This window comes from Polypterus senegalus, chromosome 6 (assembly GCF_016835505.1).
Source record: "Polypterus senegalus isolate Bchr_013 chromosome 6, ASM1683550v1, whole genome shotgun sequence".
NCBI classification, from domain to species: domain Eukaryota; kingdom Metazoa; phylum Chordata; class Cladistia; order Polypteriformes; family Polypteridae; genus Polypterus; species Polypterus senegalus.
Genome location: NC_053159.1, coordinates 111,793,931 through 111,819,653, shown reverse-complemented (window position 1 = coordinate 111,819,653; position 25,723 = coordinate 111,793,931). Strand labels below are relative to the sequence as shown.

General features: G+C 35.4%; 1 protein-coding gene across 2 annotated transcripts in view; it reads right to left on the bottom strand.

The window, feature by feature from the left end:
- The window catches only part of LOC120531404 (carbohydrate-responsive element-binding protein), a 101,124-nt gene that overhangs the window by 57,315 nt on the left and 18,086 nt on the right, over positions 1–25,723 (bottom strand). Inside the window, exons 3-7 of one of the 2 annotated variants that reach the window (XM_039756790.1) lie at positions 21,747–21,829; positions 20,122–20,211; positions 19,881–19,913; positions 6,836–7,013; positions 5,666–5,746 (exon numbers count right to left, since the gene is read on the bottom strand). In XM_039756790.1, coding sequence (XP_039612724.1) covers positions 5,666–5,746; positions 6,836–7,013; positions 19,881–19,913; positions 20,122–20,211; positions 21,747–21,829 — 465 coding nt within the window. The remainder of the gene's footprint in view (positions 1–5,665; positions 5,747–6,835; positions 7,014–19,880; positions 19,914–20,121; positions 20,212–21,746; positions 21,830–25,723) is intronic. The other variant, XM_039756792.1, reaches the window with a different exon arrangement.

Sequence of the window (25,723 nt, the reverse complement as noted above, 5' to 3'; positions counted from 1 at the left end):
ATAATTACATTGTATAAAAAAATTGCAAACATTCATTTTCTTTTTATTTATTATTTCAAGATTATTAATTTGCTTATGCTTTATTAGTTTTTAAAACATGACATCCCTCTGAGAAGATATGACCTTCCCTAACTGGTTAATCATAACATCAAAATGCTAAAAAAATGACATAATTTTACTGTGTTTAGATGAAAATGTTTAAATGAAAAAATAAAATAAAAAAAAATTAAATCATAAGCTGCTACAATTTCTATTTAACACTTCATGTTCAGAACACTTAACATAATTTCTCAAGTGGTATCACATTTTTTCAAAAGGTTATTATCAATATGAAAGCATTTTTGCATAAGGAATAAGCACAAATTCTCTTAGCAGTTTGGTTCTTTTTATTTTAACAAGTTGACATTTCATCTCCATCTGTACATTTTTTGAATCTGCTTCATCCGGCATCCTGCATATTGTGAGTATAGTGAGAGATTGTTTCCAAATGTTACTTGATTTATACGGCCTCACTGTGAAGTGAATGCACAGGTGACCTAAATGACCAAACTGAAGAAGTTATTTTCTAGGCTTTGTAGGCAACATTTTTGCTCATATAATGGGATGATGTCATCATTGCACTAAAATATACTGAAATGTTGAACATAACTAAATTATATAAGATTGTTTCCAAATTTAACCTGCTTTTTAACCTGCTTAACAACTGATTAAATTATTTTCAAGTGCAGTTACAGTGAGGCATTGTATAATACAATGGAAAGATGTCTCAGTGTAAGCCAAAGTCTCAAAATTCCAGGAGAAAAAAAACTGTCATTTCAAGTTTCTAAGTTCATCTACACTCACATTTATACTTGCGCTGTTAAACTTGTAAGGATTTTCTACTGTATTTACTCTTGCTGTGTTTCATTTAAAATTGTTAACTCACTTAAGAAAAACTTCACTTCAGCAAAAATTTAGAACAAAGACATGACAGTCAGCGAAAAGAGAAAGAAGATTTTTTTTTTTTCTGCAGTTAGCATCTCTATAGGTTTACCTTTATGGGACATATACATACAAGTACCAACTAACATAACATTAACATTGTCAAGCCATCTTAATACAATTCAAAGTCATAGGGAGGTAAAAACTATCTTGGCATTATCAGGTGCAAGGCAGAAGCCAGTCTACTGCAGGGCCCTCTCATGTAAATATACACGAGTCCACTTTACCAGCCTAACGCACATATGGATGTGGGTGGAAAACAAACACACAGAGAAAGCATACAAACTCTGTACCAAATGTCAGTCGCAGTATTCAAATGTATGACATTATATTTGTGAGGAATCAGCACTAACTACTGCACCTCCCACAAAGCCTGATAAATTCTAATTGCACAAGGTTGCTTATTTCACATGCATTTTGAAATAAGGGGACGTGGTGTAAGAGAAACAGCTGACACTACTTACCAAGTAAAGTTTATTTTATAAATTGGGCTAGATCTGCTTAAGAAACAAGAAAATCAATCTGTCCCAGAATTGAAAGGAATGCCATCTGGTGTCCACTTACTCAAGTCAAACTGTATTCTGCTCTAAATATATCCATTGTGATCTTTGGCCGGCTTATCATCCCGGCCAATACCCTCAGGCCGCCAGATGGAACCCTCCTTGCAGTATGGAAGTGCCCCGAAGACCAGCAGGGAGTCATGGACTATGTAGTTTTTATACAAGACCCTGCTGGATACCACAGGGGCCGCAAGAGGGAGCTGCAGGGAGGACCAAAGACTTATTTGTGCCCTATAACCCAGAAGTTCGTCAAAGGAAGAGCGACGGGCTTCCGGGGTGAAGAAAAGAACTTTTACCTAACCCGGAAGTGATACAGGATCACATGGACTGGGGATTGGGAACACTTCCAGGTCAGGGAATATAAAAGGACAATGAGAGCTCCCAGACGGTGAGCTGAGCTGGGTGGAAGGGTGGTAACGCGTCTGAGAGTTGGAGGATTGTTATTGTATTATTATTGTTAATTGTATGAGTATAGTGGAGGAGAGGGTGCTTTGTGCACTGTGGCATTTAAATAAAGTCGATTATTGGACTTTTACCTGGTGTCTGGAGTCGTGGACAGGGGTTCAAGGGAGCGATAGCGCCCCCTATCTGTCACACCATGGATACCTGATATGCAGTTTTGTTTACTGTAAATTTCTAAAGCAGTTACAAAGTAGTTGTAATTATATTTTTATTTTCAGCTTATCCAGTGCCTGCAGTGTTTGAAAAATCCTATTTCCGTACAATGCAGTATATGAAACAATTTTCATAAGATGGTAAATCATCTCAGCCATAAATCTTCAGCAATAGGAAAAGTCTGCACCCTGCATTAAATTCATGGCTACATTTATTCTCTGGTACATGTGCACATGGGGCAGGTTAAACCAATCTTTTCTGACACTACAGTAGTGGATCGAATTAAAAAGTCCTGGAAAACAGAGTTAGTCAGGCAACGAAAAAAGTTATTAATAGTAAGGTTAAATACAAGCAACAGAAGAATGTAAACTGTACTGTAGTTCAAAGAGAAAGAAATGAATAGCAAATACAGTGCAAAGGTCAGACAAAGGTGGCACAACATGGACTTTCAAGCCGGAGGTGGTTTCTAAACAGGGTCTTGTATCAGTAACAAGGTCTGTCCAGAAACCACAACATGAAAACAACTGAAAAATTAGTCAAAGATTTACTGTACTTGAACAAGTAAATAAAGTTTGATTATACATTTTAAGATATGTTAAACCCAAATCAAGGTATCTCAGAGTGACTTCCTGTACAATTTCCTTTGCTTTCAATAGGACTTACTAACATTTTAAGATATATTGAATTAATTAAAATATACATAAATATGCCAAATGCTTTTTGAATTGTACTAAATTAGACAGGAAGTGTTGAAAGAATAAAGAAATTTGAACAAGTAATTCTGAGATATCTCAGAATGAATTTCACATATCATAAAATGCATGCAAAGTAATTCTGGGATATATGCAGAGGCAATTAGTATAAAAAAAGTTTTCCTAAAATGTACAGGAACTTACTTTGAGGCATCTTCATCCCTCAGAGTGAATCTGACTTGCTATAGGTTTTAATACTTAACAAACTTAGCTATGCTAACTGCTAAAACTTCTTCAAAATTATAACTCCAAAAAACTTGTGTAGAAATTTCTCTTTTGTTGATCTGAAATGTGAAGAAGCAAGATATTTAAAACGGGTGTCTAAGTAAAGGTTGTGTTTTATACAAGTCTTACTGACAATAAGAAAAGTATTGTTTTAAATGAATTAGTCATGTGTCTGCTCACACAGACCTTCACATATTCCTGTATGTTAATGGTTAACTCACCTTTTAGTAGGATGTCATTTGTAAACTTAATTGTTTTAAAACTCTAAATGTGACATATGTTGAGAATTGCTTGCTTCCCTCTGGCACATGCTTTGTTCAGCTACATCTTTTCTAAGTAACAGATTTTACCTACTTAGCAACAAAAGTGGGTTCATCATAAATTCCCAATGTCTAAAACTCCTAATTGGGATATCAACAGATGGAGCTTCACTGCTTAATTATAATAACCTTCAAAATGCTACAAAATTGCTCTCTCTGTCTTTTGGATGTAGAAACCTTAATACATATTTAAACAACAAAGGCAGAAGTTATGCTTTTTATTGCTTAAAATAAAAAATAAAAAAATCAGTTAAAGAGGAACAACTCAAAATGTATTCTGCATATGGCAATTCTTCATTAATTCTGACCTCTGCTAGCACAATTCATAAAATAATCAAAGTACTCTATTAATAAGGCATTACCTATATTTATTACCGTATATACTCAAATATAAGTTGGGTCTTGAAACCTGAAAAATCGATCATAAAATCAGACCCTGACTTATACGGACGTTGAAAATTGCAACACTTAATTTTTAATTTAATTTTATTTTTTTACATATTCTTGCCTCATCCGATCTCGCATCAGTTTCTCAGACGCATCGAATTTTGTTGCAGCAGTGCAGTTACCAATTTCTTTTGCTACTTCAACGACGTTTAATTTAAAACCAGCGTCATATTTTCTTCTGATCGAACACTCCATCATGGATAAGGGATGCTCTTACATGTATGATGGTGTGAGATATAATAAACACAAATCAGTGCAAACGTTGCTTCGGAATAGTTTGGGTATTACCGTGTGGTCACGTAGGCACAATAAATAGAACAAAAAGGCAGTTTGGTTACTCTGTCAGGTGGGCGTTAGCATATCATAATCTCTTGGACCAATAGCGTGTGTTTTCTGCATTCGACTTATATGATTGACATTATAAAATGGCAGAAAATATATGGTAAAATTCAGACCCGACTTATCTGCGAGTATATATGGTAATTTTACTCCTGTTTGCATTTCTATTTGACTATATACCAGTAAACAAACAAAACAAGGAGTTGAGGATGTAGTCTAAAATAATTCTATATCAAAAACCAAATAAGATAAGCGCAAACAAATTTGGTTTTTGCAAAGCATAGTCAAGGGTTTAGCAAAGAACAAAAAAAAAACACAATATTATACTGTATTAGGGCTAAAACTAAAGATGCAAAATGTAAAAACTGTGTAGATACACCAATAAATGTTGATTAATAGGTAACTGCAATTAAAAATCAACTAACAATAGACGTGAGCAGATAAACCTCAGCAATGACAAAGTGCAGACAGAAGGAGGGCCGAAATATGTTAATTTCTTATAATGTCTTTTTTTTACATAAATAGGCAGAAATTATTAAGATTTGTTATTACTACCATCTAATCTAGCAAAGTAAAAATTAGCAGGTGTCATGAATGCCTGTTAGAGGGTTGCCTTCTGGACTTGTCATATGTAACCACTATCACCCCAGGAAACCAGGAGGTGCAGTAGCTAACCACTTTGTCTCCCTTTCCATCCACAGCTCTGCAAATACATCCAACTGAGGGGCAACTGACACTGCCCTATCTGTTCCTCAAGCTATAAAAGGAAGTTGAGCTACCCGCAAGACCGAGCTCCCACCCTAAAACCTGAGTGCATCTCATTGCATCTTTGCCTTAGCCAAGCCAATTGTACCTTTTTTGTTAACATTAGCGCCATTGATCGCCTGTTAAACAGGATGGCTTGGTTGGTACCCCAACATTTTGTTTTTACTCCTGTGTTTCTACTAGTCAATGACAAAGGGTTTAAATGGAAAATCAGACAGTTGATACTTTGGTGAATGTATTCTAAAATTAATAACTAAAGTACCAAATGCAAATCCCTTATTACATAGTAATGACTTAAGATTAATAATTAAAAAGCTTTGAAATTGTAAAGAAACTATATATAAAAACAATTTAAAATCCATTTTGGTATTGATCTAGGGCATGGAAAAGCTAGTTCATTCATTTGTATAAAGTAGATTTGACTCTGTGTACTTTCATCATGCCACATAACAAACAAAACTTTATAGACCTTAAATATAAAATTCTCAGGGTTTATAAATTTAAGTAGCAGAGGTACCAGAGGAACATGACATCCACAAGGATCCCAGCAAGAGACAATTGTCCAGAATATTATATTTAAAACAATTATTGAAATGAATGTTACAGTATAGCCATTAAACATGTTGGAGACAAATTGAGTGTTGGCTAATTGTTTTCTGACCTGAAATATCCACAAACTCGTCTACGTTAGGCTGAAGAGGTGTTAGTCCAGGCTGAATGATGTCTGCATTAGTGGTGTAGGCTATTGAGAAAAAGAAAGATAATTCCAAGTAAAGCAAGCAAAACATTTAAATTGAACCGGTCTATCAATATAATGTGACAAAATAAAGATGATAAAAAGCAATTAAAAAAATCTGCATGACATGTATCATTTTCTGAAGTGCTCTGAATTTTTCATTAGCTAAAAATAAACCAACTGTTTCTGGCCTTGAACAACAGGTGAGCATCAAAATGAATGAATTTAAAATTAGCATTTTAATACTATATGGATGTGAACTGTAAAAAAACAAACATTGCCCTGGATTTGTACTTTTATGCTATACATTGTCTTTACTGTAAGAATTATTTAACACAGTGTTTGGCAAGTCAATGAGAAAATCCAAAAGCAGTTAAACTATGCATTGAAAACTCCCAAGCTGGAACACATAATACACTATAAAATCACGTAATGTAAAGACCAAAAGAACAGATGGCCTACATTAAACTAAGGGAGGTAGTCAGAATATAAAGATGAAAAATTACATCAACATGGCTTTCGTATTCTTGTCCACACATGTATTTTATAGTATTCTGTTAATTGTACTCTAGCAACCTTTTTTAAATTGACAATATTTTTAGTAAATTAAAGTATCTTTTTTTACTTTTTTCCAGAAAGTTAAATATTTGAGATTGATGTTAGAACATGACACAGACAGACTCAACATTTATTTAATGCATCAGTGAAATATTTTTTATTTCACTATCTTTGGAATCATTTTAGTGCATTATCATTGCACCCGCAACTCACAGTTATTAAGTCTGGTTAAATCAATGCAATTTTAAAGCGGCCATGAAAATATTAATTGAATGGCAAGTATACAAAATCTACTGGTGATTTTTAGTCATGAGAAATTTAGTGGTAATCCCTCTGCAGCTCACTCTAACGTAATGAGAGTGACTACCGTAAATTAGAAGTAGACAGGCATAACTCCTGTACCTTAGTAATTAAAAAAGATATCTTTTGCAATATACTGTATATAGCGTATATTTAAAAATGAATTATGATAGAAATAATAATGACTATAAAATGAAAGGAGATACAATTCAGAGTATTAAAGACAAAAGATCTCACTTTTTTCTTGTTCTCCATGAAAGAGCCAGGGGTTCTGTGTCATGGTGAAGAGTGTGTCTGAAATGTCTGATAGGAAACAGTCAAGATCAAATAGACGCTCTCCTTCTTCCATAGGGGAAGGGTCCTGGAGACTTTGTGAGGGCCATTTTTTCACACATTTGCTGCTGTAAATGTCAGCCTGAAATGAATAGGAATTAATGAGATAACTTTTTGCAATTTCAGAAATATTTTTTGCAATGAAAGAAAATTGTTTTAATGATATATTATCCAAAGTTTATGGCAATGATAACAACATTCTGGGCAAAGTTTGAAGTTGCAGGTACTGAATACTTTGGCATCACTGTTACTGTTACTGTTTTATTATTTACTGTTAGTTTTATTCATTTTTTATGTCATACTGTATTCTAAACAGTTTTTAAATTTGGCAAAGCCAGAACATTACAGTGGCATTTGACAGATCAATCATATTATAATAACATAATACATATAACCTTTAATTTTAAATTAATTACAGTGAAAGCAATGGAAAAATAAAAATACATAGAAAAAAGAACAGAAGAAAAAAGATTTAACCCATATCAGTAATAAAGAGAAAAAAAGACAGACTCAGGCAAAATGAAAAAAAGAAACAAAATCCCATTATCTTTTTTAAGGATGTGATAAAACCGTTAATGACATTAGAGAGTCAGTCACAGTCCCAGTGTGCTTATTCTAAAATAGTGTTAATGAATTCGTGCCATATTTTAAAATAAGCTTTCATGACAAAGAAAGGTCCAACTTGATTATTAAAACAGCAGAAAAAGACTGGAAAAGCTGTGCCATGATTTCATTAATGAATTCTTGTCAAACTCTAAACAAATTCTTGAACTGATTACTTGGAGAGATGATTTAGCTTTTTCCAGTTTAAGATAGCATAAGACACCACTTTCTCTTTGAATTATGAGAGATGACTAGGATTCTTTCTTTTAAGTAGGAAGAGTCTTTGTGTGAGAAATAAATGTAGGATAGGATGCCACAATTAAATTTCCCAAACACAATGTTATTCCATCTAATGTTACTCCAGATATTGCTATTAGGGGGTTGGGGTGATTTTAGATCTGAGGAGACATGTAAAATGTTAAGCATTTCCAAAACATATGACTTAGTGAGGTGGGCACTTGCTTACAGTGTTCAAAATTCTGATCTTGTCCCAGATACATTTCATACAGTTTTTAACAATTTTTTAGCTTAATTCTTTTATACTTTGTAGAAACTGAAGTGAAATGTACTTTCTAAATACATGAATTTCATTCCTTGTTGGTTGTACTAGGGTGTTTTACCGTGTTAGCCATTACGAATGTAGTGACAAGTCAAGCAAAATGACGCCTGGGTCTGAAGTACCTAAAAAAGTAAACACCAATATGGTGTTCCACAAGGCTCTATCCTGGATCCGCTGTTATTGTCAATCTACATGCTTCCGTTAGGTCAGATTATCTCAGGGCACAACGTGAGCTACCACAGCTATGCTGATGACACACAGCTGTACTTATCAATAGCACCTGATGACCCCGATTCTATTGATTCACTAACACAATGTCTGACTAGTATCTCAGAATGGATGAATAGTTAAATAAAGAGAAAACTGAAATCTTAGTGATTAGCAATAATGGATACAATGAGGCTATTAGAAATAAACTGGATACATTAGGATTAAAAGTCAAGACGGAGGTAAAAAGCTTAGGGGTGATTGTTGACTGTAATCTGAATTTTAAATCGCATATTAATCAGATCACTAGGACAGCATTTTTTCACTTAAGAAACATAGCTAAAGTTAGACCTCTTATATCACTGAAAGATGCTGAGAAATTAGTTCACGCGTTTGTTTTCAGTTGACTAGATTACTGTAACGCACTCCTCTCAGGACTACCCAAAAAAGACATAAATTGTTTGCAACTAGTGCAGAATGCAGCTGCTAGAATCCTAACTAGGAAAAGAAAATCCGAACACATTTCTCCAGTTTTGATGTCACTACACTGGTTACCTGTGTCATTCAGGATTGACTTTAAAATTCTGCTTATGGTTTATAAAGCCTTAAATAATCTCGCCCCATCGTATATATCGGAATGTCTGACACCTTATATTCCAAATCGTAACCTCAGATCCTCAAATGAGTGTCTCCTTAGAATTCCAAGAACAAAACTTAAAAGAAGTGGTGAGGCGGCCTTCTGCTGCTATGCACCTAAAATCTGGAATAGCCTGCCAATAGGAATTCGCCAGGCTGATACAGTAGAGCAGTTTAAAAAACTGCTAAAAACACATTACTTTAACATGGCCTTTTTATAACTTCAATTTAACTTAATTTAACTTAATCCTGATACTCTATATGTTCAATTCATCATAATGACTATTCATGGTGGCTCTAAAGTCCGTACTGACCCCTACTCTCTTTTCTGTTTCTTTGTAGTGGTGGCCTGCGCCACCTCCACCTAATCAAAGCTTCATGATGCTCCAACAATGATGGATGGATTAAAAGGCAGAACTCTACGTGACCATCATCATGAAGTCCTTCTGTGAGAACCCTAAATCCAAAGAGGACTGTTTCATTTATGTTAGGTAGAATGCGGTCTCATGGTCTGGAATCACTACAGATTTTATTTTTTCTCCAGCCGTCTGGAGTTTTTTGTTTTTTCTGTCCCCCCTGGCCATTGAACCTTACTCTTATTCGATGTTAATTAATGTTGATTTATTTTGTTTTCTTATTGTGTCTTTTATTTTTCTATTCTTTATTATGTAAAGCACTTTGAGCTACTGTTTGTATGAAAATGTGCTATATAAATAAATGTTGTTGTTGTGTTGTTGTTGTTGAAAGCTTGCATATTGTATTCTTTTTAGTTAGCCAATAAAAGGTGTCATTTTACTTGACTTCTTACTACATTCCTTGTTGGAAATCCTTCTATAAAGATCATTTCCATGCTTTTCCAGGGCAAATTCCTTAATGTTTTTTGATACAATTTAGAAATACTATCCATATTGTCTTATTAGCCAGTATTGCTTTAGTATTAGAGATTAGTGGAATGTGAAGAAAAATAGGTATATTATTTTTCACAAAATTTCGATCTTATAAATACAAATTGGCCTGCTTTATTTATGGGTATGTGTTTACAGTACCCCTCCACAGAAGTGCAAAAACCATGGGTGCTCATGACTTATATAAAAGTATAAAGATGACTGCATACATAAACCAAAAGCAAGGGCTGATACAGCAGGAGTAATGGTTGGGTGGGCTTGGGTACGCGGTGCCTCAGCAGCATCAGCTTACGTATGTTGTTTCTTGTGAGTATTTAGTGGCCAGTGCTGCATACCAGAATTTTAAATGTTCTTTTTCAAGAATATTCAGGATTTCTTTTTTATAATTTCAAACTGTGGTGGTTCAAAACCATGGATGCCAAAACCAAAATTAATGTGTTGTTGGGATATTATATTTATGAAATAGAAGTTCAAAAGATGCATGGACATCGTCTCTGGAGATCTCTAAAGTACTGGATACCTAACAATTTCCATATCCTGCATGTTGAATAGGTTAGAGAAGGTTGAAATATATGTGTAGTTTATACATGTACAGTTTTTAAGAGCGTCTCTGCTTTAGAATATGTTCTGCAGTGATGCCATACTTTAAGTGAATGTCAAACCATGGGATTGCTGATACTATAAATTGAGGGTAATTAGAATTAGCTTGTGTAGCTTGTGCAGAGATGCCCAGACTTCCCTCTCCCCGGCCACTTCTTCTAGCTCTTCCGGGGAAATCCCGAGGCGTTCCCAGGCCAGCTGAGAGACATAGTCCCTCCAGCGTGTCTTAGGTCTTCCCCGAGGCCGCCTTCTGGTTAGACGTGCCCGAAACACCTCACCAGGGAGGCGTCCAGGAGGCATCCTGATCAGATGCCTGAGCCACCTCATCTGACTCCTCTCAAAGCGGAGGAGTAGCAGCTTTATTCTAAACCCCTTCCGGATGACTGAGCTTCTCACCCTATCTTTAAGGGAAAGCCCAGACACCCTGCGGAGGAAACACATTTCAGCTGCTTGTATTCTCTTTCTTTCAGTCACTACCCACAGCTCATGACCATACTCAAGGGTAGGAACGTAGATCGACTGGTAAATTGAGAGCTTTGCCTTACGGCCCAGCTCCTTTTTCACCACGACAGACCGATGCAGAGCCCGCATCACTGTGGACACCGCACCGATCCGCCTGTCAATCTCCCGCTCCATTCTTCCCTCACTTGTGAACAAGACCCCAAGATACTTGAACTCCTCCACTTGGGGCAGGATCTCACTCCCAACCCTGAGAGGGCACTCCACCCTATTTCTTTGTTTTTAAAAATATTTTTTTTTAATACCAACTCCAAAGAAAGCATGAGAAGGAGAAATTTTGATGCCCAAATTAGTCAAAGAAACAAACATCAAAAAATGGCTGACAGCATAGGTTATGTAATGTAAGGACAGCAGACCTTATCTAATTAATTCTATATCCAGAAAGGGTCTCAACCAATCTAAAGCAACCAAGGATGTCAGGAAAATTAGAAAATACATTACCAAGAAAAAGCTACTACTGTAAATATTGTCAGCATACAATGAAATGTTATGATTTGAGCCACAGAGAGTTTAATTAAGACCATATGCCTAAGATCAAAAGCTCATGCTCCAGACTCACCACATGAAGGTGCAGTTCCTCCAAAGATAAGAGGCAAGATTCAAGTTCAAGGATTTTTTCCCTGCACACACACAAGGCAAATTACTAGCATTTCCAATTCAGCTTGTAACAGAATCTGCCAGTATCGTCTAAGCCCATCACATGTACTTTAGGCTGCAAAATGTGCCACAGGAGAATAGCCACTCCCTAAATTACCACTCCTGTTTCTGCAATTGCTATCTTCCAGTTCAGTTAGTTTAGCATTTAATGATACCACCAGACTTTCCAGTGAAATAATCTGGTTATCATTGAGGTAGACTGTTTCCGACAGCATTTTAAACTCAGTTTTGGTTTCTTGTATGTAATTTCTGAATGGTTCAAGCTCAGCCTCTAAGCTCTACTATAGAGATTTGCAAATGGCAAATGAGATCTGGTCAACCACAAAACTGCCTCAGATTCTCAGAGAGAGCCATATTTGATATGTCAGCATACTCAGGCTCTGGACACAGAGACTTGATACCTAGGAGTGAGACCTTCTTCATCTGGATGCCAACTTTTGATTATAGAAGGTGAATAAGTAACTTATATACTAGAATTACAGAAAGGGTAAAATGTATACAATTACGAACAGGCATGTGTGCCCGGAGAACTGTCTTTGAAAGTTAGATTTCTTTATCTAGATTTTCTTTAACTACTGGGCATTTTCATTCCTGTGAATGCATAAGTAAATTAAATTAATTTCGAAATGAATTAATTACCATATATTTTAAACAATACGAATATCTTTAATAGGACTGTATATCTGTCAGTGGTGTTTCTGCATTAAAGGTAGGTAGGGTGCTGTCTCATCCATCCACCAGGAGATGGTACTATAGTGCAAAACTTAAATAAGTAATAAACTTACCTTGATCATTTAATGTATTGTTAAAATGTTTTTAGCTAACTCATCTTGTTTTTCAATATTCATCAATGCCATTTCTCTTCTAGAAAAATATTTTTTGGAGTATGTAAAGTTGTCTTTGAGCCTGATGCCACTAGCCTGCTTCTGAGTTACTTCTTGGGCCATTCTACCCTGCAGTGTCCTCGACAGAGTCAAAGTTTTGTTCAGACTTTCACTAGGGCAGCCAGGACCTTTCTGTTCTTCCTTTGGACTTGAAAGCTAGAGTCCTTTTAAGACAGACATTGATTGATCTTTTTGAAGGATGCTCTACTTTATGTGGAAACTCAGGGGGCCGGGCCACTTAATGATGCAGCTGAGGGACCATTCCCAGCAGTATTTAAGAAGAAGACAGTTTTAATTATGGCTCCTTTAACAATGAAGTTTGTTCATTTTGTGCTTTTTGATTGTGGATTTTTGGGTTTGTTCTCAATTTAAGGTACTGATACTGTTTCTTGTTTCTTGGATTTGCCTTTCAGTTTGCCTTTATTTTTGGTTTCTTTTTTCCTCTTTCCTTGTTTTTGTACAATCCTTTTTGAATTTTCTCAAAAATATTTTCTTAATGGATTTTTATTTATTTTTTATTTTGGAGTATGAGGTTTTATATGGTTTTTACCTGTCTTCCTTAGAATATTTTAACATTTAACCAATTTTGGAATCTGTGTTAGCAATAAGCCCGTCTGTTTAATGTGAAGCTTGCTTTTTTGCATTCAGATCTGAGTGTATAACAGATCCGGCTTTTGATTTCTTGAGGGTTACACTCCATTTTGATATATTGAGCTGACAGAATTACAATAATGCTCAACTCTGTGTACCAGTCTAAGCCAGGGTCCTTTCTGAGCATCACTGACATCCATATATCCAGGGTAATGGATTTTAGCAGAGGAGTAGCTCTCTTAATATGTAGGATAGAGAAAAGCTGCTTCATTTGGTTGTATCACGCAGAATTGACTACAGTAATACTTTTATATTAGAGTGTTCAGATAATTACATCTTGAATACATTTTTGTTAATTTGGAATAAAGCAGCAAGGATAAGGACTAAAGTTGAGAAATACAAACAATTAAAGTAAATTTAGCAAAAAAAAATGATACACTGGTTTTCAGTTAAGTTAGCATGGTTGTTAATACCACTCCATTAACTTATTAATGACTATACAATGATTGTCAGAGAAGAGAAAAACCTCACAGAGCCTTTATCTGTTAAATCACCAACAATCATCTTGTCTTCATTAGAGATACATGATTTGTGTCAGCCTACAAATTCAAGAGTAAAGAGTCATTTTAGCATAGAATACTTTCATTATTGCTGCTCATGAAGCTGTTCATATTGTGTTTCAAATTACTGATCTAGTTGTTGAAATTGACTGTTGCTTAGTCTTTTCCAGTTCTATTTGTTTTGTTTGTGTCTTGCCCTAGCACTTGGAGTCACAGATATTTTAGTTGAAGTATCTCCCCTGCCCTTCAAAAGAATGTCAAACTCAACTTCAGCTCAGCATCATATTACAGTTACATTCACTTCCATTTTTTATCTGCATTGTAGAATGCCTAGGAACAGGCTGAATTACAGTCCCTAATGACAGAAGGAATTCATGCACATTGGAATTGTATTTTTCTCCTCTTTGTTGCTACCTGACCTTAGATTAACATATTTACCATTGATTCCTTAATAGCTAGAAGTTTTAATACTATCATTCATCTTCACAGTATGCATGTACATTTCATTGTAAATATTATGCAATGTTTTGTATTTTGTATTGTGCTTTGGTGTTTTATTATATTACTGTTTTTTCTAGCTATATTTTGAAATGTGTGCAGTGCTCTGTACTGGCATATACAAATTTAAGTGTGCTATCCTGTGATAGTATATGAGATAAAATTGTACAAATCACATTTACTCTCAAGAAAGTTGTTTGCTTTATTAAACCAGAAAACTGCTAGCCTCAACGATTTAACATTTTGAGTAAACAACCTGCATCAGTATGTGTGTGAGTGTGCATTTTTGTTGGTTTTGTTTTAAATTTAGTTTGAATAGTTTTGCTACCATTGGCTGTGATTTTAGAATATTCAAAAACACGGAAATGAGAAAGTATGTCTTTATTATGTTTGTGCTGTGTTAGCTAAGATGCCGGACTATACTGTAAGTCACAAATTGCTAGTTAACTTTCCTCTGCCAACACCTGCCTGTTCTTCACTTGTTAAAAAAAAAACCAAAAACAAATAATTATAATGTGTCCAGAACTTGTTAGGTAAAATAAATGGTAAAATATATAATAATAATAATAATAATAATCTTGAAATAAAACCAGATGCTATATAATGTATTATGGCATATTAATGCTTGTAGTTTAAATTAGCTGCACCTTCCTTAGAACCTACCAATCCACGTTCTACCCTCCGAAATTTCAGAAAACTGTAACATAGACATCATGAGTCACTGGTGCTTACTGTATCTAACTATCGAACTTCTGCTTTTCCATCTTTAAACTTGACTGTTTTCAGTAACTACAGGCAATACACCCCGGAAGCCACAAAGGTCACACATTTCAACACCAGGAATATTCTCTATTTCTAGCTAAATTTAAAAAATCTTAGATGATTATTTAGGTAAATGTTTATCCAACATTCACTTAATTTTCATTTGTACAAACTGAAATGATTGTTCCTGCCAAATTTCCCCTTTTTAGCGTGTTGTAGAAATTGTTTGGAGTTTACCTGATTGGACTTACTCCCTAACCTAACCTAATTCAGGGCATAAAATCTAAGTACAGCATTGCAGGTGCATGTCATGAAATCCTATTTATTTGTCTCCCAAGAAAATCTCTGCCCTCTTTTTTGAACTCTTCTGATTTAAAGGATGCAGACTGCTGCTACTTGAACATCTAACACTTATCTCACTCCGTCCAGGCTGTGAAGCTCTTGTACTTGCAGGCTACTGTCTTTCAGTTCCATCTGTGAACAGTTCTCTGCACTTTTTTTCACAATTTCGTCCTGCAAACTCAATAATGGCCACTGAGTAGTTTGTAACATCACATGAGACAACACACCAGTTTCTCATTGTTTCGGTTAGTGTAAAAATGCACAAAATATGTATTTCTTTTTTCAAAAATACACAGGGATTTTTTTGTGACTGACCTTTCTAGATCTGCTGAGAGGGCATTTTTGACCTAAATGCGCTTTCCTTTCCGCTATTGCAGTGGGCAGGAAAAGTATAAATTATTTCCATCTCTTCTACAAAGGCACTTAAGGGATTGATCTCTACATAATAGACTAGAATTATCTGGTCTTATTGGCTTGCTGAACAAACAGCTCCATCAGTTAATTTACTGTGTTTTAAGGGTCAGATTCTGAAAAGTGTCTGTAAGCAAACACAGCTGGCCACTGCTATAATGTGCTACTAAATGTCATTTATAAAAGCATGGTAAGTCTGTTATGGGGGCCGATATAAAGGTACACAAGGTAAAACTGAGGAGAGTGGATTAATTATTCATGCATCTTCTTTTTCCCTCCCTAGAATGGAGGAACACCAATAGGAAACAAGGACTGGTGTCACTTCCACCCTACCACAGGTTCCATCTGTCACTCCTAGGAAAACTGCCATGCTTCTAGACCGTGGCATTGTTTGACCATCAAAAGCTACAGAATGTGATAATTCTTCCTTTTAACTGAACTTCACCCAAATTCAGGCTAATTGTAGCCTAAGTTGTTGAAAGCCCCTCTTGGCTATATTTTGCAATTTAATTTTATTTTAAATGTAAGATGAAATGGGATCATCCGGCTGGAGCCCCAACCTTTTCATATCACTCTCTCTCTCTTATATCAATTTACTCTATAAATATAGAGTACATAGTACTGTAAATAATTTTATAAGTGCAGTCATTTAATCAGGGCAATATATAAAATATTAAACAAGTCTACATGAGCTACTTCATACTCGAGTGCATTCAGAATTTCTTGGGCTTAAACATCTACTGGGGGTCATCAAAATCTTTTACTTATGCTTCATAAGCACCAGAATAGTTGTATTGGCTTCTATCTGAATTAAGCACTTTGAAATGTTTTCTTTCCTATCTGGGAAACAGTCCCAATCACCTTCATTTATTTCTACTCATTCCAAAGAAATGATTATTAGCAAGCCTCTCTCTACCCAAGAATGACCAACACTGATTTGTAAAGAGTCGAGGCAAGTCACAGGTATCACAGACACAAACATTTTGCCATAATCATCTTGATACTCATTTGCTGACATCGGAATATGGTTTTCATACTTTTTTAGTATTCCTATAATTTGGATTTTATGAGATTGCGATCAATTTTTGTTATTACTATATCAACATTTCAGAGGTATTTGATCAGTAGTGACACCCTTCTTGTTAGATTTGAAAGAAAGTGAACAGATGCCACAGCAAATGAAAACTAGAAGGAGAAATTAATGTTAAAACCAAAGAGAGGGGGAAGACTAAAAGTCAGACAAGGTGCTGTGTCCCCTGCTTACACCCTAATGCACCACTGCTGTCATTTATTAGGCACCATTAGGATTTAAGCAGTTTGTCATTCTCGTATAGCTCTTTTCACAGTAATATCAAACTGGACCACCCATATTCAATGAACAATAAAATGTTAATAACCTTCATTACACTACTAGTTTAACATCAGTTATTTAAATGATATTAATATTATGAGCACCGTATTAATATTTGATTGCAGATTTATTGCTTGTTTTCCCGTTTCCTGCTTTACCCGTTGGGAAAAGTGTTTTAATTAAAAGTAATGTATAATATAGCTTAAGGCAGTGGTTCCCAGACTTGGTCCTAGGGACCTACTGTGCCTGAGGGCTTTTGTTCAAACCAGCTTCTGTTTTTATTCAGACTCCTAGCCTAATTAACTGAGCTGTCATTCCAGTTTCTGTGTTTTGGGGTCAATGAAGAAATCACAAAATTAAGTTTGGTAAATAAAAATGTTATAAGCAGTTATATTGGCATAATTGTTTTCTATTTGACAATATTTTCATCCTGATTTTCATTCTACATTTTCAGTTTTTATAGTTAATTAATCCATTATATACCAATCAGTGTTTTTTGCCCAAGTGTCTGCTATGCTTTATTTTTATTGTCTTTATTAGGATTACAATGAAGGGAGCAAACTAAACAGAAAAACAGCAAAATAATAGTAAAACAACAAAAGTGAGTTAAGCATTTAAAGCAGCAGCAGAAATAGAAATATTTTTAAATGTCTTATAAATGTAAAAATTATCCTTCCATGCTTTTCTGAAGGTAGAATAAGAGAAGAGAAAAAGGATGAGCTAATTAAATGAGATCAGTTATTATTAGTTATTATCACTGATTGTGAATCTGTTTGGAACAAAAACCTGCAGCCACAGTGGGTCTCCAGAACTACGTTTGGGAATCACTGGTTTTAGGTATTTAGAATATACACATTTATTAATTGGTTAAAATGTGATGTAATAGTAGAAGTCAAAGTAGTAGCAGTAGTAGTAGTAGTACCACTTTTATCTGTCCATCAGAATTTTAATAAGAAAAGAACTATAAAATAAATAAATTAGGGTTAAACTTGAATCATTATTTATTCATTGTTAATGATTGTTAATTGTTAATAACTTTAAAATATAAATATATGGCCTTATGGTAAATGCATGTATATAAAAACCAGTCCCATTAAACACGTGAAATTCCTTAGAAAACTGAGTCCAATTCGGCAAAGTAAAATTTCATATCAAAACCAAAGGAATTGATACAAATGGTTGCATACAAAAGGATTAGTAGTCTTGCAATTGTGGTGGAAGACAGGGGCCCTTAGTCTGGGGGAGCAAGTCTTGCAAGAGCATTACCTACTCTGGAGTGCTGGATGGCAGCCCCCCTGGGTTGCAGTGGTGCCTAGGATTCCCTCAGGGCTCCATGGGAATTGGAGTTTGGTGCAGCCCTGTTGGGATCCATGGACACCGCTAGGGAGTCTTGCAGCAGCTGCTGAGCCCTCATGGACAGATCTTTTGCCACACCCGGAAGTGATGCCGAAAGTAGGTCATCAAGCACCTGGAGCACTTCCGGGTGCCTTATAAAAGGGGTCAGCAACTGCTACTCTGGGATCCAGAGTCGGGAGGAGGGAGAAAAAACTTGCCTGGAGGAGTAAAAAGAAAGAGAAGAAAAGAAAAAAGAATTTGTGTGGTATTGTGCAAATAAAAATAAAGCGTGTGTGCTTTAAACTGCTGCCTTCTGCGTCTGTTTATGTCGGGTAGGGTGGCTGACACGCCCCCGTTTGGTGCCACACAATAAAAAGCACCAGTTAAAAGCATCACAAGACATTTTTCCATATGTGAGACTCAGTGACGCATGCAAAGAGTTTTAATGAAAAGCAAAACAAAGTGTGCTCCCCAATACTGAAATACTACAATAAATTATGTCACTGACCTACAAATGGCACTTCCCACTTTCAGTTTCTCAGCTGAATAAACCTGTTTTTAAAGAAATATTATGAATGTATGTAGGTTTTATTCCTTCATTGTCTTCCTGCTTTATGTGATTCTTTTATATCAGGAAATGAGAAAAGTAGTAAAGGAATAAACACCAGCACATTTCATTCAAATTTTTGACATAACCTCAGAGAAACACTGCAAATAAAAGCATTCCATAATGTGATAAAACTTTCATGTGTACAGTATGTGAAAGATGTGCACAAAAACAGACTGCTAAAAGCAAAATTATGAAGCAGAGTAAATTCACACATTTTTTAATGAGGATTTGCAGTCATTTATTTGTGCACCATATTATCACACCAAGGTCTAATTCACACACCTAGTCTTCAAGCAAAAACCTAAATCATGTGCATTAGATGACCATTTCAGGGACTCATATAAAGATACACTGCAAAAAATGAAATCTAAGCAAGTGAAAAGTACTTATATCATGATGTTAAATCTTTTTTTTCTTATTGTAAGAATTATTGACTTGTAATTTACAATTATTTAGCATGTTTTGAGAAATCTTGTCAAGTAAATTTTGCTTACCCCATTGGCAGATTTTTTTGCTAAATAAAAGCAAAACAACTTTCATTTAAAGTTTTTTTTGTCTAGTTTATGCATATGCATTTTTTGCAGTGTACTGCACACTTTACTTTAAGAAGACTGTTGTAAACTTTATTACATTTCTAATAGTGATGTTAAAGTGAGGTATGTTGTAATGTGAAGCCACATTTAGAAGGGGTGTGCATTGTACTTATTTAGTCAGTTAGCCAAGACCATACCTCTTCTAGTTAGTAAGCCTGAGCACAGAGATGGTTGTCATCTTCCAATCCATGAGTTATCACATAACACAGAATCACTGTTCCATCATTCCAATTAAAAGATAAGCAAAGTAAAACCAGATACAAACATTTTGCAAATTTCAGGGGATATTTTGTGCATAATACTTTTCCCCACTACTGATATGTTACCTTATTTAAAGTGCCATCTTTGTTCTTCTGGAGCTAAACAAAAAGTGAGGAAAACACTAGTTAGATAAAAGATTTTTATTCTATCACTGTCACTTATTTAAAAGCTTGACTGTTGTCTTTGTTTGTTCAGCACAAACAATCAAGAGACATAAAAACTAAATATTTTGAGAAGAAAACTAGTGGTACTGCAGGTGATGCTCTTAATGACAGTTATCCAGCTATAAAAAGTTTAAATGCATACCCTTTTCTTGTGATAAATTCTCCATTTATGATATTCCTTGATTACCACTTCAATTCTCCTTTTCCAGTAGTTTCCTTCCAAAACTATAGCCTGAAATTAAGAAAAGAGTTTTCATAAATCATTTAAAAAGAAAGATTCTGTTCATAGTAAGACCAAGAGGAAATTACCTCTCATAACAGTGTTATACGTTATTTAATGAGGTAAAGAAAATGCACAGATGTGGAAAAAGAGGGCAAGCTATTGTCAGCCTTAAGGCTATGATTTGTTACAAAACTTGTCCAGTGATTTTCTGTCATAGCCTTCATTTAAATAATCGAAGCAAGTCAGAGGCAGTCCACAACACGCTCCCATGAAGTGAAGTCACCTAATTTGACTTGTCTAAGGAATCACTCCAACTAATCTGTGAATCGCTCTGATAAAATCAGACAGGTTTGATTTTGTCTTTAGTTGTAGTTGTGGACTCTGTGTGCATGACAGCTGACAACCAATGAATGCTTATCCAGAAGTATAATCCGTAAAATTCAGCAGTGAGGAATAAGTATCGCTGGTGTTTTGGACTTCACAAACAGAACAGAAGCTTGTCTGTCTGATGTCTCATCTTTTACATACCATGACAGAATGGAAAAAAGGGGCTAGGATTGTGGCTGAACTTGCAGTAGCTATTAACCATTCATACAGACCAAACTCCATCAGGGAGCATGCTAATTTCTGTCACGAAAAGGGGTGAGAACAACTGTGCTACAAGGTTAGTACTCAGTCAGTAAATGTGTCATTGGTAGCGATATTTAGTCATTTAAATTGACATGGTTTTAGATGGTATGAGATTAGCAACTACGGTCAGTAAATCTAACATGCCCCATAACTAGAAGTTACGTACTATGACATTGCCTTTACACAAAGATTCTAGTACCAGTGGAGCAAGTTTCTTGATTTTGTTGTTTAAGTGTCGTATAACATGCCTGAACTGTAATAAATGTCTTCTTCACTTAAAACCTATGAGTTTCTACATTTAAGTGTAGTTCATGAGGTGGAGCAAAGATATATTTCTTTCATTCATTTCCCAAGCCTGAATATCCCAATTCAGGGTTGTAGAGGTCTAGAGCTAGCCTTAATAGCAACAGGAGTAGAGACATATCTCGGCAATTTGGCATTGCCAGTCAATCACTGGAATATGGGAGAAAACCCACACTGACAGGGAGCAAAAAAAGTAAGAGGACCAGGAATCAAATTCAGGACTTGGCAGCTGCGAGACACCAATATTAACCACTGTGGCATACCTCATTATTTTTCAAATATGTTAAATTTAAAATGTAAAAAAACAATTACACTTATATAAATAAATTGGCAAACTGAATCATAGAAATATAATGCTTTCAACTTAATTCAGTAAATTTCCCAAATGGACAAATAAAGTACTTACTAACTGACTAACTAACTAGCTTGAGACAGCAATTGCCTAATTTACCTTTTTCTCTTTTATCGTGTCTGTTTCCAGGGTTTATTTTCCCTGTTTTGCATTTTTATACTCCACATACAAAGTTTGCATTTTAATTTTAAAAATTCCTTCTGTTAGGCAGCTCCGGTCTCTCTGCCAGACACACATTATCCAAGTCGCCTCTGTGTACCTCAGGCTTGCGGTGAGTGTCAGCTTCTGAGCCTTCCAGCGGAGTCACAAATCCACACATAGGACTCTTCCGCTTCTCCACATCTAAAATGAGGTCACATTTCTTACATCAACAGAATCCAAGTTCAAGTTTCATACAATCATATATTTTTCCATCCAAAGAGACCAATTGTTACTGTACAGTAATATAATTTGATTAATAATAAATACTGTATGGATGGGATGCCAGTCCAATATAGATCATCATAAAATTCATGCCAAAACTCACTCACACTGCTAAGATTTACAAGGCTGAAGAAACATACCAAACAAAAACAACATACATTTATTTGACTCTCATGAAGCTACCAATCTATTGTCTAGGGTAGCCTTCTATTTTCTCACTTCATAATAAAACAAAAATAACAAAGCTCCCTTTTACACTTTGAAATTGAGATGCAAGCAATTTGGGTCAGCAGCCCTACCTGTGTGGTTCTCTTTACAGATTACAGTGTTACTAGACTTGCTGAATAGATGCTTTCATATTTACCATATGAACAATGATAAAATGTCTCCAGAATTGAATAACAAAAAATGTTAAAAATCTCTCCATCTAGCTCTTTTTTGGAAAGGAACTAGCAGAATACAGCAAACTCATTTACTGCCCGACTCAAATTGTTCAATAGGAACAACACAATACAAGAGAGGATTTGCCATTTTTAGTAATTAGGTTTTTTAATGATAAAGAATAACTTGAGAACTATAATTTAGATTATGTGTTTAATCTTGCTGTATATTTTCTCTTTATTTTGTCTGATATTTTTCTTATTTGTTTGTAATAGGCAATACCAATTGAGTTTCCTACTCTGGGGTAATAAAGTTCACTTTGACATTTATTAAAGAAATGATTTGGCAATATGGCATAAGCTGTCTAAAATGACATTGTTAGACCAATCCAGTTCAGGGTTGGGGGGAGGCAGAAACAATACTGATGACATGGGATAGAAGAGAAGAAAACTGGAGTAACTGAAAGAAAAACCCCTGCAGACACAAAGAGGACAACCAGGTTCCATACAGATGGCCTCTGGCCATAGGGTTTCAGTCCAGGATGGTAAATCTAAAGTAGCAGACTCACCACGGTGCTATCTTGATGCCCTTACAGAAACTAGATACTGTGTATATAAAATGAGGATAGATATAGACACAGTTTTAAGTAGCATAAAGAGTACAGTTGCTTTGTTCCTGATACTGTACAGTAGTTCTGTTTCTTTTCTTTTAATTTGTAACTGTTCAGTGGCAAACAAGATTTGTTTAATATAGATTTGAGGATGAACTGTGCAGGTTGTTAAAGTAAATAAATGCAAACTTCACAGCAGCTGGGCAAAAATATTGCATAAGCCTCCTAATGATGTAACTGAAATCTAATAACCTTATTTATTGCATATATATATATATATATATATATATATATATATATATATATATATATATATATATATATATATATATATATATATATAACTTGCAGGTCCATTAACCAACAATGACAGAACAGCTGATACTCTCTGTAAATAGGATTATCTTAAATGTAAAAAAGTGGCAGCATTTAAAAATTTCACAGCCTATTACAAGCCAAAATTTACTATTCACATTATAAGCTGAAAGAGGGAAACAGTACAACTTATGTATTGTATTGGACAAGGGTGAAATAATTAATGTCTTATAGAACAAACCACACCAGCTACATCTCCCAATAGTTAAATGATGAGATTGGCCATATTTAAAAATCCCATTACAACATAGTTAAAGATTATTGCAAACTGTACATTACATTTCATATACTGTACATGGTTTATACTGTAACTGAATTAAAATAATTAAAAATGAGTGTCATGGGGGCACAGTGGTTAGCGCTGTTGCCACCTAGCCACAGAATCTTGGGTTTGAATCTGGCTGGCCATTGGTAGAAGTCATGGTCTTTTTGTATCCCACCTGTTTTTTCTGGGTACTCCAGTTATCCTCGTACATCCTAAAACCATGTCTGTTAGGGTAACAGATGAGTCCAAAATGGCACTGTTTTCCCTGCAAAGAACTGGCACCTCATCCATAGTTTGCACCTGCCTTACACTCAGTTGTGTGAGGATAGGCACTAATTACCTGTAATCCTGAATTAGTGAGAATATGGATGCATAGGTATTTGAAAACTGGAAAAACATTACATTTTGCTATAGAGAACTTCGTACCTGATAGCCTTAATTCCGAACTATTATTTTGTTTAATTTCAAATATTCAGTACTGAAACATAGAGCTAATGTGCTGCTTTAAAGCACATTACCTTCTCATAACATGGATAGTTTTGCTATAACACAACTTGAAAGAAACAAGTCCCAAATTGTGCTTTTATATAAATATATATACTGTATGAATAGCACTAAATTATATTTTCATAAACTTCTTAATGGAATATAAAACATTACAAAAATCATTACAGTTGACCCCGTTAAATTGATTTGTCTTATTCCTTGACTGATTTATTTAAGAGAACTAAACAGTTGTAATAATTGGCTACTAGCAGGTAAAAGAATGAAATAAACTGACAATGCTGCCATATCAAATACAGTCATATGAAAAAGTTTGGGAACCCCTCTCAGCCTGCATAATAATTTACTGTACTTTCAACAAAAAAGATAACAGTGGTATGTCTTTCATTTCTTATGAACATCTGAGTACTGGGGTGTTTTCCAAACAAAGATTTTTAGTGAAGCAGTATTTAGTTGTAGGAAATTAAATCAAATGTGAAAAACTAGCTGTGCAAAAATTTAGGTCCCCTTGTAATTTTGCTGATTTGAATGCATGTAACTGCTCAATGCTGATTACTTGCAACACCAAATTGGTTGGATTAGCTTGATAAGCCTTGAACTTCATAGACAGGTGTGTCCAATCATGAGAAAAGGTGTTTAAGGTGGTCAATTGCAAGTTGTGCTTCCCTTTGACTCTCCTCTGAAGAGTGACAGCATGGGATCCTCAAAGCAACTCTCAAAAGATCTGAAAACAAAGATTGTTCAGTATCAGGGTTTAGGGGAAGGCTACAAAAAGATATTTCAGAGGTTTAAACTGTCAGTTTCAACTGTAAGGAATGTAATCAAGAAATAGAAGGCCACAGGCACAGTTGCTGTTAAACCCAGGTCTGGCAGGGCAAGAAAAATACAGGATATGCGGCATATGCACAGCATTGTGAGAATGGTTACAGACAACACACAGATCACCTCCAAAGACCTGCAAGAACATCTTGCTGCAGATGGTGTATCTGTACATCGTTCTACAATTCAGCGCAATTTGCACAAAGAACATCTGTATGGCAGGGTGATGAGAAAGAAGCCCTTTTTGCACTCACGCCACAAACAGAGTCGCTTGTTGTATGCAAATGCTCATTTAGACAAGCCAGATTCATTTTGGAACAAAGTGCTTTGGACTGATGAGACCAAAATTGAGTTATTTGGTCAGAACAAAAAGCGCTTTGCATGGCAAAAGAAGAACAGCACATTCCAAGAAAAACACCTGCTACCTACTATCAAATTTGGTGGAGGTTCCATTATGCTGTGGGGCTGTATGGCTAGTTCAGGGACTGGGGCCCTTGTTAAAGTCGAGGGTCAGATGAATTCAACCCAATATCAACAAATTCTTCAGGATAATGTTCAAGCATCAGTCACAAAGTTGAAGTTACGCAGGGGTTGGATATTCCAACAAGACAATGACCCAAAATCTACAAATGCATTCATGCAGAGAGAGAAGTACAATGTTCTGGAATGGCCGCCACAGTTCCCTGACTTGAATATCATCGAAAATATATGGGATGATTTGAAGCAGGCTGTTCATGCTTGGCAGCCATCAAATTTAACTGAACTGGAGAGATTTTGTATGGAAGAATGGACAAAAATACCTCCACCCAGAATCCAGACACTCATCAAAGGCTTTAGGAGGCGTCTAGAGGCTGTTATA